This window comes from Leuresthes tenuis, unplaced genomic scaffold (genome assembly GCF_036924035.1).
Source record: "Leuresthes tenuis unplaced genomic scaffold, fLeuTen1.0.hap1 SCAF_10, whole genome shotgun sequence".
Lineage (NCBI taxonomy): Eukaryota > Metazoa > Chordata > Actinopteri > Atheriniformes > Atherinopsidae > Leuresthes > Leuresthes tenuis.
The window spans coordinates 68,661-84,002 of record NW_027325364.1 but is presented as its reverse complement, the minus strand read 5'-3'; the positions used below and the strand labels follow the sequence as shown (position 1 = coordinate 84,002).

Sequence of the window (15,342 nt, the reverse complement as noted above, 5' to 3'; positions counted from 1 at the left end):
TTCCTTAACTAGGCTACATTTTAAAATCTATTTACAATCATATCACGTTTTAAATAGTTACATTTGCATATTTAAAGTGCCTTAAAGTTACATTAGCTGTGGTCATATAAACATCTGAAATAATAGGATGAAGTTTCTTTAACCATAACTCACTAAACACACAGAATAAGACAATATTATATCCGACATCATATTTTCTGTTTGACTTTACTCCCCCCTCCTGCATGTTGGTATGTTCCGGTCAGACGTCAGCAGCTCGTGAACAAGATGGCGGCGGCCGTGTTTCGGAGGAAAGTGGAGTCACTGGCAGCGGGAAGAACTTCAGCTCTGCAGGTGAGAAACTAAAACTCACCTTTCTCTCAGGAGTTTATGCGGGAATCCGTCAGCTGGGCCGTCACACAGAAGCATAAAAATATTGCCATTTATCGACCACGTGACCGATCACAAATCTGCGGTTTGCGCCTCACAGCTGATCAGAACTGATCAGAACTTAAATCCGGTTAAAGTAAACAAACTAATCAACTTTTCGGAAAGTTTGACCTTTCACCCAGTTTCCCCCATTTGGACGTGCACGCGCACGGTCGACATGCAGGGTGACTGCTCCCTCTCTGTGTGCGCGCGTGCTGTTTGTTTGTATGTGTTTTTAGGGTGATAGACGGCTCCTAATGGCATCTGATCTAAAATGTCATCACTTAATTTATTATTACATTAAAGACTCTGCCTGCATCACCACAGCGGCTCCTGCTACCACGAGGCAGCAGGGATGTTATCAAATCAAATGTTATTTATGTGGCACCTTTCTTACTTTAAAAGCAACACAAAGTCTCTCACAGAGGCTAAAAACAACAGTGACACAACATACCAACCCTCCCACCCCCATAAATACCCAGAGAGACATACAAGGTCAGACCCTCTGCACCTGTCAGACAGAGGCATGACCGGGCACCTGAAGCAAGGAAAAAGGCACCTGAAGCAAGGAAAAGGCACCTGAAGCAAGGAAAAAGGCACCTGAAGCAAGGAAAAAGGCACCTGAAGCAAGGAAAAAGGCACCTGAAGCAAGGAAAAAGGCACCTGAAGCAAGGAAAAGGCACCTGAAGCAAGGAAAAAGGCACCTGAAGCAAGGAAAAAGGCACCTGAAGCAAGGAAAAAGGCACCTGAAGCAAGGAAAAGGCACCTGAAGCAAGGAAAAAGGCACCTGAAGCAAGGAAAAAGGCACCTGAAGCAAGGAAAAGGCACCTGAAGCAAGTAAAAAGGCACCTGAAGCAAGTAAAAAGGCACCTGAAGCAAGTAAAAAGGCACCTGAAGCAAGGAAAAAGGCACCTGAAGCAAGGAAAAGGCACCTGAAGCAAGTAAAAAGGCACCTGAAGCAAGTAAAAAGGCACCTGAAGCAAGTAAAAAGGCACCTGAAGCAAGGAAAAGGCACCTGAAGCAAGGAAAAGGCACCTGAAGCAAGTAAAAAGGCACCTGAAGCAAGGAAAAAGGCACCTGAAGCAAGGAAAAAGGCACCTGAAGCAAGGAAAAAGGCACCTGAAGCAAGGAAAAAGGCACCTGAAGCAAGGAAAAGGCACCTGAAGCAAGGAAAAAGGCACCTGAAGCAAGGAAAAAGGCACCTGAAGCAAGGAAAAAGGCACCTGAAGCAAGGAAAAGGCACCTGAAGCAAGGAAAAAGGCACCTGAAGCAAGGAAAAAGGCACCTGAAGCAAGGAAAAAGGCACCTGAAGCAAGGAAAAGGCACCTGAAGCAAGGAAAAAGGCACCTGAAGCAAGGAAAAAGGCACCTGAAGCAAGGAAAAGGCACCTGAAGCAAGTAAAAAGGCACCTGAAGCAAGTAAAAAGGCACCTGAAGCAAGTAAAAAGGCACCTGAAGCAAGGAAAAAGGCACCTGAAGCAAGGAAAAGGCACCTGAAGCAAGTAAAAAGGCACCTGAAGCAAGTAAAAAGGCACCTGAAGCAAGTAAAAAGGCACCTGAAGCAAGGAAAAGGCACCTGAAGCAAGGAAAAGGCACCTGAAGCAAGTAAAAAGGCACCTGAAGCAAGTAAAAAGGCACCTGAAGCAAGTAAAAAGGCACCTGAAGCAAGGAAAAGGCACCTGAAGCAAGGAAAAAGGCACCTGAAGCAAGGAAAAAGGCACCTGAAGCAAGGAAAAAGGCACCTGAAGCAAGGAAAAGGCACCTTGGGGGGCCGGCCACGACTACAGGGAGCGCCACAGAGACCGCCCCGACCCGGGAGCCACGAGGCCCTCCAGCCCCCCGGGCCTGAGCAGTCCACAGAACAGCACCCCCCCCCTCAGGGGACCAACAGCAGCTCCCAGGGTGGTGCCAGTTGAAATTGATCCTGAAATGTACAGGAAGCCAATGGAGCGATTTTAAAACCGGTGTAACTCCCAACCCTAAGAGCAGAGAGCAGTTCAGTAAAGAGAGAAAAGCTGCCGCTCTGAGAGAGAAACTCTGGCTGTATTCTTAAGATGGTAAAAAACTATCTTTGTTATGTTTGTTATATTTTATGTGGAATAAAACTGAGCTCAGAGTCAAAAAGCACGCCAGATTTTTTACAGTTTTAGATGATTTAAGATTTTGTAATTTTGTTAAAAGTTTCTCTCTCTGGCCTTCTACCCTAACCCTTCAGAACCAATGAATAAAACCTCAGTTTTGTCCTGGTTGAGCTGCAGGAAGTTCGCTGCCATCCATGACTTGATATCTGAAATGCAGTTAAAAAGGGCATCAAGTGGCCCAGGAGACACGGCTGTGAACAGCTGTGTGTCATCAGCATAACTATGGAAGCTGATGCCGAGCCTCCTGATGACATCCCCGAGGGGAAGCATGTACAGATTAAAAAGAATTGGACCTAAAACTGACCCCTGGGGAACCCCACACTTGATCTCATGGGTCTGTGAGGAACATGTATCCATACTTACAAAGACGTATCGATCTGTGAGGCAGGAGGCAAACGAGTTAAGAACAGTACCAGAGGCAGCCGGGTTCCTCAGTCTGTTTAAGGAAATGTGATGGTCGACTGTATCGAAGGCGGCGGTAAGATCCAGTCGGACTGTGAGTTTCTGGTACTACTGGTACTGGTTGCACCTGGTATCATTCAAAATCTTTAAGAGGGCTGTCTCAGTACTGTGGTTCCTCCTAAAACCAGACTGATACTTCTATAAAATGTTGTTCATGTTTAAAAAATCATTTATTGGTTAAAAAACAGTTTTTCTAATATTTGACTTAAAATGGTAAGTTGGATACAGGCCGGTAATTGTTGAGAATGGTTGGGCCTAAATTGCTCCTCTTCACCACCGCTGCTGTTTAAAAAGAGGTGAGGAAGCCGTCTGGAGAGAGCAGTTCAGTGTTTAAAAGCTGCTCCTAAAGGAATCCATCAAATGTTTTAAAACATTTCCTCAGGTAAAAGCAATGATCCAGGTGTGGTGCCGGCTAAGAACTGTAGAGATAAAAGACTTCTGATGTCATCAGTTTCACTCAGCAAAGTCCTCACAGAGAGCTTCTGATGTTGTTTTGTGGGATCTGCTTAAATTACTCTTAGTTAGAAGAGAAATTTGGTCTTGTTTTTATGGTTGCAGATAACTTTTTTGAAATGGGAAATTCTGGCCTGTTTGATTGCTTTATTGTAGGTTTTGAGTTGTTGGTGTAAAATCTGATAATAAATTGTTAGTTTTGATTTTCTCCAGCTCCTTTGAGCACTCCTGCAGTTTCTTTTCAGTTTCTTTGTTTCCTCATTTCTCCATGGCGATGTAGGTTTTGTTTTAATTGTTTTTGTTAAAAGAGGAGCCACTGAGTCCAGCGCTGACTTAAGATTGCTGTTGAAATTCAATAAAATCACAAGGTGCTGGTAAAATCTCTCTGTAAAATCTGGATAAAATGTGCAGCCACTTCAGGAGTTAGGTAGCGTTTCCTCACTGTTCTCCCCGGGGCCTCCGGCTGATTAAAACTGGTGTTGGGGTTAAAAACGCAGCCAGGTCCACAACAGACAGATCCACGGAGGCCATAGCTTATGACCAGCTCCAGGGTCTGCTGTGGGTCGGCTGTGCTACATGCTGCTTAAAATCCAAGCAGTTTATTAATCAGATTATTGATGAACTGTGATAGAAAGAAACCGTGTACTGTCACCCAAACCAGAACTCTGTGCTTTCTCAGTCATGGTTCCACAGGTCGGCGGGCCTTCAGTTCAGTTCTCTTCCTCAGTCTTCGTTCTTCGCTCCACTCGAAGGTGCTATGCTGCCCTCAGGGAGCTTCAACAACAGAGTGGCCTTCGTCACCGGAGGCGGGACAGGACTGGGCCGGGCCATGACCACCATGCTGTCCCAGCTGGGAGCCCAGTGCGTCATCGCCAGCAGGTCGGCAGTCACATGACCTACACGCACACACACACACATGCACACACATGCACACACATGCACACACACATACACACACGCACACATGCACACACACACACACACCCACACCCACACATGCTTTAAAATCTGGACTTCCTGTTTGTTAAGGAAGTTGGATGTTCTGCAGCAAACAGCTGAAGAGATCACCAGCCAGACTGGAAACAAGGTGACAAAACAGAACCAGAACCTGTTTGACCTGTCTGACCCACTCTGACCCTGATCCCATCCCTTTGTTCTCAGGTACATGCGATCCAGTGTGATGTCAGAGATCCTGAGGGCGTCGCTCACTGCGTGGACCAGATGGAGTCTCTCACTGGTCTTCCTGATGTAACCACACACAACTGTAACACACACCTGTAACACACACCTGTAACACACACCTGTAACACACACCTCTAACACACACCTCTAACACACCTGTAACACACACCTGTAACACACACCTGTAACACACACCTGTAACACACACGTAACACACACCTGTAACACACACCTGTAACACACACCTGTAACACACACCTCTAACACACACCTGTAACACACACCTGTAACACACACCTGTAACACACACCTCTAACACGCCTGTAACACACCTGTAACACACATGTAACACACACCTGTAACACACACCTGTAACACACACCTGTAACACACACCTCTAACACACACCTGTAACACACACCTGTAACACACACCTGTAACACACACCTGTAACACACACCTGTAACACACACACCTGTAACACACACCTGTAACACACCTGTAACACACCTGTAACACACCTGTAACACACCTGTAACACACCTGTAACACACCTGTAACACACTTGTAACACACACCTGTAACACGCCTGTAACACACTTGTAACACACTTGTAACACACACCTGTAACACACACCTGTAACACACACCTGTAACACACACTTCTAACACACACTTCTAACACACACCTGTAACACACACCTGTAACACACACACCTGTAACACACACACCTGTAACACACACACCTGTAACACACACACCTGTAACACACACACCTGTAACACACGCCTGTAACACGCCTGTAACACACACCTGTAACACACACTTGTAACACACACTTGTAACACACACCTGTAACACACCTGTAACACACACCTGTAACACACACCTGTAACACACTTGTAACACACACCTGTAACACACTTGTAACACACACCTGTAACACACTTGTAACACACACCTGTAACACACTTGTAACACACACCTGTAACACACACTTGAAACACACACTTGTAACACACACCTGTAACACACATTTGTAACACACACTTGTAACACACACCTGTAACACACACCTGTAACACACACCTGTAACACACACTTGTAACACACACTTGTAACACACACTTGTAACGCACACCTCTAACGCACACCTCTAACGCACACCTGTAACGCACACTTCTAACGCACACCTGTAACGCACACCTGTAACGCACACCTGTAACGCACACCTGTAACGCACACCTGTAACGCACACCTGTAACGCACACCTCTAACGCACACCTCTAACACACACCTCTAACACACACACTTGTAACGCACACCTGTAACGCACACCTGTAACGCACACTTCTAACGCACACCTGTAACACACACCTCTAACACACACACTTGTAACGCACACCTGTAACGCACACCTGTAACGCACACCTCTAACGCACACCTCTAACACACACCTCTAACACACACACTTGTAACGCACACCTGTAACGCACACCTGTAACACACATTTGTAACACACACTTGTAACACACACTTGTAACACACATTTGTAACACACACTTGTAACACACACTTGTAACACACACTTGTAACACACACCTCTAACACACACCTCTAACGCACACCTGTAACGCACACTTCTAACGCACACTTCTAACGCACACCTGTAACGCACACTTCTAACGCACACCTGTAACACACACACCTCTAACACACCTGTAACACACACACCTCTAACACACCTCTAACACACCTGTAACACACACCTGTAACACACATTTGTAACACACACTTGTAACACACATTTGTAACACACACTTGTAACACACACCTGTAACACACACCTCTAACGCACACCTCTAACGCACACCTGTAACACACACACCTCTAACACACCTGTAACACACACACCTGTAACACACACCTGTAACACACACCTGTAACACACACTTGTAACACACACCTGTAACACACACTTGTAACACACACCTGTAACACACACTTGTAACACACACTTGTAACACACACTTGTAACACACACCTGTAACACACACCTGTAACACACACTTGTAACACACACTTGTAACACACACTTGTAACACACACTTGTAACACACACTTGTAACACACACTTGTAACACACACTTGTAACGCACACTTGTAACGCACACTTGTAACGCACACCTCTAACGCACACCTCTAACGCACACCTCTAACGCACACCTGTAACGCACACCTGTAACGCACACCTGTAACGCACACCTGTAACACACACTTGTAACACACACCTGTAACACACCTCTAACACACACCTCTAACACACACACCTCTAACACACCTGTAACACACACACCTGTAACACACACCTGTAACACACACCTGTAACACACACTTGTAACACACACCTGTAACACACACTTGTAACACACACTTGTAACACACATTTGTAACACACACTTGTAACACACACTTGTAACACACACTTGTAACACACACTTGTAACACACACTTGTAACACACACTTGTAACACACATTTGTAACACACACTTGTAACACACACTTGTAACGCACACTTGTAACGCACACTTGTAACGCACACTTGTAACGCACACTTGTAACGCACACCTGTAACGCACACTTCTAACGCACACCTGTAACACACACACCTCTAACACACCTGTAACACACACACCTGTAACACACCTGTAACACACACACCTGTAACACACCTGTAACACACACACCTGTAACACACCTGTAACACACTTGTAACACACATTTGTAACACACACTTGTAACACACACCTGTAACACACACCTCTAACACACACCTGTAACACACACCTCTAACACACACCTGTAACACACACCTGTAACACACACCTGTAACACACACCTGTAACACACACCTCTAACACACACCTGTAACACACACCTCTAACACACACCTGTAACACACACCTGTAACACACACCTGTAACACACAGACCTGTAACACAGACCTGTAACACACAGACCTGTAACACAGACCTGTAACACACAGACCTGTAACACAGACCTGTAACACACACACCTGTAACACAGACCTGTAACACACACACCTGTAACACAGACCTGTAACACACACACCTGTAACACAGACCTGTAACACACACACCTGTAACACAGACCTGTAACACACACACCTGTAACACAGACCTGTAACACACACACCTGTAACACACACACCTGTAACACACACTTGTAACACACACTTGTAACGCACACTTGTAACGCACACCTGTAACGCACACTTCTAACGCACACCTGTAACACACACACCTCTAACACACCTGTAACACACACACCTGTAACACACACACCTCTAACACACACACCTCTAACACACACACCTCTAACACACACACCTCTAACACACACACCTCTAACACACACACCTCTAACACACACACCTCTAACACACACCTCTAACACACACCTGTAACACACACTTGTAACACACACCTGTAACACACACCTGTAACACACACACCTCTAACACAGACCTGTAACACACACACCTGTAACACAGACCTGTAACACACACACCTGTAACACACACTTGTAACACACACTTGTAACACACACTTGTAACACACATTTGTAACACACACTTGTAACACACACTTGTAACACACACTTGTAACACACACTTGTAACACACACTTGTAACGCACACTTGTAACGCACACCTGTAACGCACACTTCTAACGCACACCTGTAACACACACACCTCTAACACACCTGTAACACACACACCTGTAACACACCTGTAACACACACACCTGTAACACACCTGTAACACACACACCTGTAACACACCTGTAACACACTTGTAACACACATTTGTAACACACACTTGTAACACACACCTGTAACACACACCTCTAACACACACCTGTAACACACACCTCTAACACACACCTGTAACACACACCTGTAACACACACCTCTAACACACACCTGTAACACACACCTCTAACACACACCTGTAACACACACCTGTAACACACACCTGTAACACACACCTGTAACACAGACCTGTAACACACAGACCTGTAACACAGACCTGTAACACACAGACCTGTAACACAGACCTGTAACACACAGACCTGTAACACAGACCTGTAACACACACACCTGTAACACAGACCTGTAACACACACACCTGTAACACAGACCTGTAACACACACACCTGTAACACAGACCTGTAACACACACACCTGTAACACAGACCTGTAACACACACACCTGTAACACAGACCTGTAACACACACACCTGTAACACACACACCTGTAACACACACTTGTAACACACACTTGTAACACACACTTGTAACACACACACCTGTAACACACACACCTGTAACACACACACCTCTAACACACACACCTCTAACACACACACCTCTAACACACACCTCTAACACACACCTGTAACACACACCTGTAACACACACTTGTAACACACACACCTGTAACACACACACCTCTAACACACACCTGTAACACACACCTGTAACACACACCTGTAACACACACACCTCTAACACAGACCTGTAACACACACACCTGTAACACAGACCTGTAACACACACACCTGTAACACAGACCTGTAACACACACCTGTAACACACACCTGTAACACATCTCTGGCAGGCTTCAACTGATTTATGAAATTCAGATTCCGGAGGAGCAGTGTGGTTTTCGTTCAGGTCATGGAACAGTGGACCAGGGGCCTCATGTACAAAGGGCGCCTCACGCCAACTTCAGGGCTGTTGTACGGACTTTTCTACAGCTGCTGATTCTTTGGCGACCAATGAACAATTAACACACCCATGTATCAGCAATTACACGAGTGGATATAAAAGCATGCTGCAGAGCATACCATTAAAAACAACGGCTGCTTTAGCGGTGTTGGAAGACTTTGTAAATGGTGCAATTGGAAGAGAGCGTGTGTTCAGAGACTGAGAGGATTTGCTGGCACATGATGACAATTGGCTCATCAGCCGTTTTGAGGGCAATCCTCCTGGAACTGTGGCAGAGCTGCAGCCGGTGACACAGCGAGGAGCCGTGCGGTGCTCGTGCCACAGGTGACGTGCACACTGGGGTTTAAGCAACCGGGGCATTCAGAGGGAGCCGGCCAACCGATTGTGACTGTGCCAGTCGACCCTGAGCCGAGCCATGCCAGCCGGTAAGGGAAGGAATTATCCTCATCTCAGCAGGTGTATCAAATTCCCACAATGCAGCTGAACAGGCCAACATTGAAGCGCAATTGGAAGCGAGAGCCGGTTTTCCTGATGTAATCGGAGCTATCGACTACACACACAGGGCTATAAAAGCCCATCACATGATGAATTTGTATATCAAGAGGAAACATTTTCATTCCAGGGTTAGGGTGTTTCAGTAGGAAATCCATGCAAGTCTTTGTACATGAGGCCCCAATCTTTACCCTTGCAGTTACTGAAGGGGTCATGGAAGTTTGACCATCCAGTTTACATGTGTTATGAAGACTTGGAAAAGGCCTACGACCAATTCTGTGGGGGGCGCTGAGGGCGCTGCTCCAGTCTGTTGTGGTGAAGAGGGATCTGAGCCAGAAGGAGAAGCTTTCAGTTAACTGCTCCATCTGTGTTCCAACCCTCACCTGTGATCCTATGTGGATGCAAGCGGCTGAAATGAGTTTTCTTCAGAGGGGAGCTGGGCTCGGTCTCAGAGATAGGGGAAAGAGCTCCACCATCCGGAGGGAGCTCAGAGTAGAGCCGCTGCTCCTTCGCATCGAAAGGTGTCGGCTGATTCGTCTGGTTAGGATGCCTCCTGGTTGTCTGACTTTCAAGGTTTTCCGGGCACGTCCTACTGGGAGGAGAACCCGGGGTGGATCCAGGACTCGCTGGAGGGATTATATGTCCCTTCTAGTCTGGAAGCACCTCGGGACTCCCAGGAGGAGCTAGAGAGTGTTGTTGGGGAGGACGATGTCTGGGTTGCTCTCCTGGACCTGTTGCCTCCGCAATCTGAACTTGGATAAGCGGATGAAAATGGGTGGATGGATGGATGGATGGATGGATGATGGATGGTGGGTGGATGGATGGGTGGATGGATGGGTGGGTGGTGGATGGATAGATGATGGATGGTGGGTGGATGGATGGGTGGATGGGTGGATGATGGATGGATGGTGGGTGGGTGGATGGGTGGATGGATGGGTGGGTGGTGGATGGATAGATGATGGATGGTGGGTGGATGGATGGGTGGATGGGTGGATGATGGATGGATGGTGGGTGGGTGGGTGGATGATGGATGGGTGGATGATGGATGGATGGTGGGTGGGTGGATGGGTGGGTGGATGGGTGGGTGGATGGATGGATGGTGGGTGGATGGGTGGATGATGGGTGGATGATGGATGGATGGTTGGTGGATGGATGGTGGGTGGATGGATAGATGATGGATGGTGGGTGGATGGATGGGTGGTGGATGGGTGGATGGTGGGTGGATGATGGGTGGGTGGATGGATGGATGGATGGGTGGATGGTGGGTGGGTGGATGGGTGGTGGGTGGGTGGATAACCATTAATATACATTGTCCTGTTGGTAAATAAATACATAAAAAGTAAACTGTCTCTGTTTGTGATGACGTCAGTGTGCTGTGTCCTGATTGGTGCAGGTCATCATCAACAACGCCGCGGGAAACTTTGTCTGTCCGTCAGAACGCCTGACACCAAACGGCTGGAAGAGCATCACTGACATCGTCCTGAACGGGACGGCGTTTGTCACTTTGGAGCTGGGAAAGAGACTGATCCAGAACCAGAAAGGTCAGAGGTTAGGGAATGATCCAGAACCAGAAAGTTTATAAATTGGGGATTAATCCAGAACCTGAAAGGTCAGGGACTGATCCAGAACCAGGAAGGTCTGACTGGTTTTCAGGGTGGTTATTGTCTGGTCTTCTTGTTGTTTGTATTGTTTTCACAGGAGCCTCCTTCCTCGCCATCACCACCATCTACGCTGAGACTGGTTCTGGTTTTGTGGTTCCAAGTGCGTCAGCGAAGGCTGGAGTTGAGGCGCTGTACAAGTCAGTTTGACCTTCAACACATCGATCAGATGGACTGCTGTGTCACAGGAACAGGTGGTTACTATGGTAACGGGTGTTCTAACTGTGTATCAGGTCTCTGGCAGCAGAGTGGGGCCGCTATGGCCACAGGTTTAACATCATCCAGCCGGGGCCAATCAGAACAAAGGTACCGTCTGCATGGCCACAGCTGCTTGTTTCTCTGATCTTTCTTTGTTGTTGTTGTTTACTTTTGTTTATCGTTCATTTCTTTGTGGTGTCCAGGGAGCCTTCAGCCGTCTGGACCCCACCGGATCCTTTGAGAAGGCCATGATGAATCGTATCCCGGTGGGTCGGCTTGGAAAACCAGCAGAACTCGCGAACCTGGCAGCTTACCTGAGCAGCGACTATGCCACCTGGATGTCTGGAGCCGTGAGTTTACAGAGATCCTGGTTTAAAGACTGGCTTTGGACTGGTTTAATGACTGGGTTCAGAAATATAAAAATAAACTTGTGAAATTTGTGACAGAGAACTGACAGGGACAAAAGGAACTGAAATTTAAACTAATCAAATCGTTCCAAAGAATAGAAAATTAAAAATCTAAGCTGATAAACAGAACAGAAGCTGCTCCTCATCAAATATAAAAATGTTTGCTAAAGAAAAGGATAAAACTGCACAAATGACATGCAGCATCATGTTCTGTATTTTGTTTGTTACAGATCGGTTCTGTGCAACCGATGATTCCACATCCTTTAATATTTAACATGTTTTTTAGCAGGTAAAAACTGCTCTGACTTATGTTAGATTTCATCGTGTGCAGGGCTGGACAGAGGGTTTGAAGTTGAGTGTTGGAACTTATTACCTCAGTTTTCTTTTCATTTGATTAGAGCCCTCATCTAGCATCATCAGATGTAAAACTTTAGTTAATGTAACAGAGGTGAGATGAGTAAAAAATGTAGCTGCAGAATGGGGCCCAGAATGGGGCCCTGGGGGACGCCAGATCAGCTGGCAACAGAGGATGTTGAGCAGCTTCCTGGTCTTACTGAAACAGGAAGAAGTGAACTGTTGATTTGGGCCAACAGGGATTCTGGTCCATAGCCCAGTCAAAGTGTAACTGTTTCATCTCTTTTTAGGTGATTCGCTTTGATGGTGGAGAGTTTGTGTCGATGGCTGGAGAGTTTAACGAGCTGCGCAGGGTGAGTGTCACACTCAAATATTTCCCCCAGAAACACGGTAAACGTGTCGGTTCAGAAGAACTGGGCTGATCACCTGTTAGTGTTTCCAGCTCCGAACCCTGTCCCACACCTTCATAACATTATTTGTGTTTCAGGTGACTCCGGATCAGTGGAAGATGATGGAGGCAATGATCAGAAGCACCAAAGGATCATAAAATGCTGACATTCCATTGGACTTCAGTAACTAATCAGATCACTTTGTTTTGACCCACTCACTACTGAGTCCTAATGAGGGCACAATGTGACCTGCATTAGCTGAGAGCAGAAATGATAATAAACAATGATCTATTAGCTGATCAACAGGAATCAGCTGCTGGTTGTCCAGACTGTGCACATGCTCAGTCTAAGCAAAGATATTTGATAATAAATCGGTGAAACTGAGAAGTTGGTGAGTTTAATTTACCTTCACTGATTAGGAGGTAACCAGTGGGATGACTTTGTTTATGGGGTTAACAGGAAGGAGGGTGGAACATGACCCAGTTCTGCTGAGCAGTGTGTAATCAGCATTTCCATCAGATATCACATCAAAGCATAAACTCATTTCTAACATAAACTTAGATAACATCTGTTTGAAGATACACACATGAAGCTCCAAATAAAATTTCAATGATGAACATGAAGTTTGTGTTTCCTTGTTTAACACGAACGTAGAAGTTGTGGCAAAGCAGCAAAATGGCAGCAGGATACAACACACATCTACCCGTACAAACTGAGATTCATCTCACCTCCCAGAAGAAAGATGTTATAAACTTAGCTCTTCTCCAGCACTTAAATAAAGTTATTTCAGATAACACTAACAATTATTTCTGCCCATGGGCAAGGTGACATCACACCTGCACTACTTATCAAGCTGGACCCAAGAGTTAGCTTATGATACCCAAACATGATAATAATCAAATGGTAAACACTTCCCTAAACTCAATATTTGGCGCATCAAAGAGGATTACAAAGCAAGGATCTGAATAAACAACAAATTCAAGGCTTTTATCTCATAATGACCCCGGAAACAGCTGTAGAAAGAAATACCGTCCTGTGGTCAGTGTGGGCAGTTGACTGGTTCAGACCACCTATAACTGGTTTAAACTGTATCAAAGCACCACTAACCAATTCAAAAAGTACAAACCAGTATAAATTTGTTTAAAACTACTCTAATTAAATCATGTTTGACACCTGAGAGGTGAAAGCAGGACTATTATAAGAGATACGCTGAGGTGTAAGTTAGTTCTCACACGTCACCATGGTAACTGATGTTGTACCAATCGCTGTGGCAACTATTTCTGTTCTTTTTTTCAGGTTAAATGTTGCGCTGATGATCACTGAAATAACATTTAAATGTGGTCTGTACCTCTGACATCAAAACTACACTGAAACAGTCCGATTGATCCAATAACTGACAGGTCATCAATAATTTAACCATCTTAAGGTCAATGAATTCAGACATTAATCAAATGTTTTAACCAGAACCCAATGACACATAATTTAATCTGTGAACTAGTTGGTAAGCTGAATTAAAAATCAGAACTTTGGACCAGAACCTTGGTATCAGAACCTATCAGGGTTCTTTGATACCAAAGAAACTTTAAAGCACCAGTAGAGAATTTTCTTTCTTTCTTGTGCACATTCTCGTGCATAAAACTGCCCCAGAGCAGAAGCAAAAACTGATCGGCTCTCTGGTTCTGACCCGCTTCCTTTGCTTGGTTCTGTCTGTGATGTTGTTGCCAAGCTGGTTCAAATTAATTCAAAGAATCTGATTATTTGCACCGCGGGGAGAACTGTGCCCCAATTTTGTTGTGCTTGTGTACAACTGTGCAATGACAGTAAAGTATATGAAGACGTGTTTCAGACAGAACACCCGACGGCTGAGACTGAGGTGGAAAAACTCTCAGACAGACCTCGGAGCTGAGAAAAGTCGCTGACACCCTGAGGCAGGATGTTCCTGATTTTAACAATATTACGAAGGTGAAAGAAGGCAGAAAACTGTTTTATATGTGAATCAAAGGACAGATCCTGGTCAGAAATAACTCTAAGGTTCCTCACTGTAGAACTAGAAGCCAAGGAAACACCATCTAGAGTAACTATATAACTAGATAATTTCTCCCTGAAGCGCTCAGGTCCAAAGAGAACAACTTCAGTTTGTCTGAATTTAAAAGCAGACAGTTCTGAGTCATCCAGGTCTTTATGTCTTTAAGACAGGCTTGTAGTCTGACCAATTGATTGGTTTCATAGATAAGTACAGCTGAGTATCATCAGCATAGCAATCTATGCCATGCTGTCTGATAATGTTACCTAACGGATGCAATGGATCAAAGCTCTAAGTAATGAAAATGCACTGAAGACCAAAGGAAATGCTAATAGCAAAATTCAAGATGAAAGATCTGAGTA

The 15,342-nt window shown here is 45.5% G+C and overlaps 1 protein-coding gene across 1 annotated transcript; it reads left to right on the top strand.

The window, feature by feature from the left end:
• The first annotated feature begins 235 nt into the window (after positions 1-235).
• decr1 (2,4-dienoyl CoA reductase 1, mitochondrial) lies at positions 236-13,344 on the top strand. Its single transcript, XM_072393451.1, has 10 exons — positions 236-333; positions 4,143-4,342; positions 4,493-4,550; positions 4,625-4,711; positions 11,345-11,492; positions 11,650-11,749; positions 11,843-11,915; positions 12,011-12,157; positions 12,859-12,921; positions 13,056-13,344. The coding sequence occupies exons 1-10, from the start codon at positions 268-270 to the stop codon at positions 13,113-13,115; spliced, it is 1,002 nt and encodes a 333-aa protein (XP_072249552.1). The 5' UTR covers positions 236-267; the 3' UTR covers positions 13,116-13,344.
• The last annotated feature ends 1,998 nt before the right edge of the window (positions 13,345-15,342 follow it).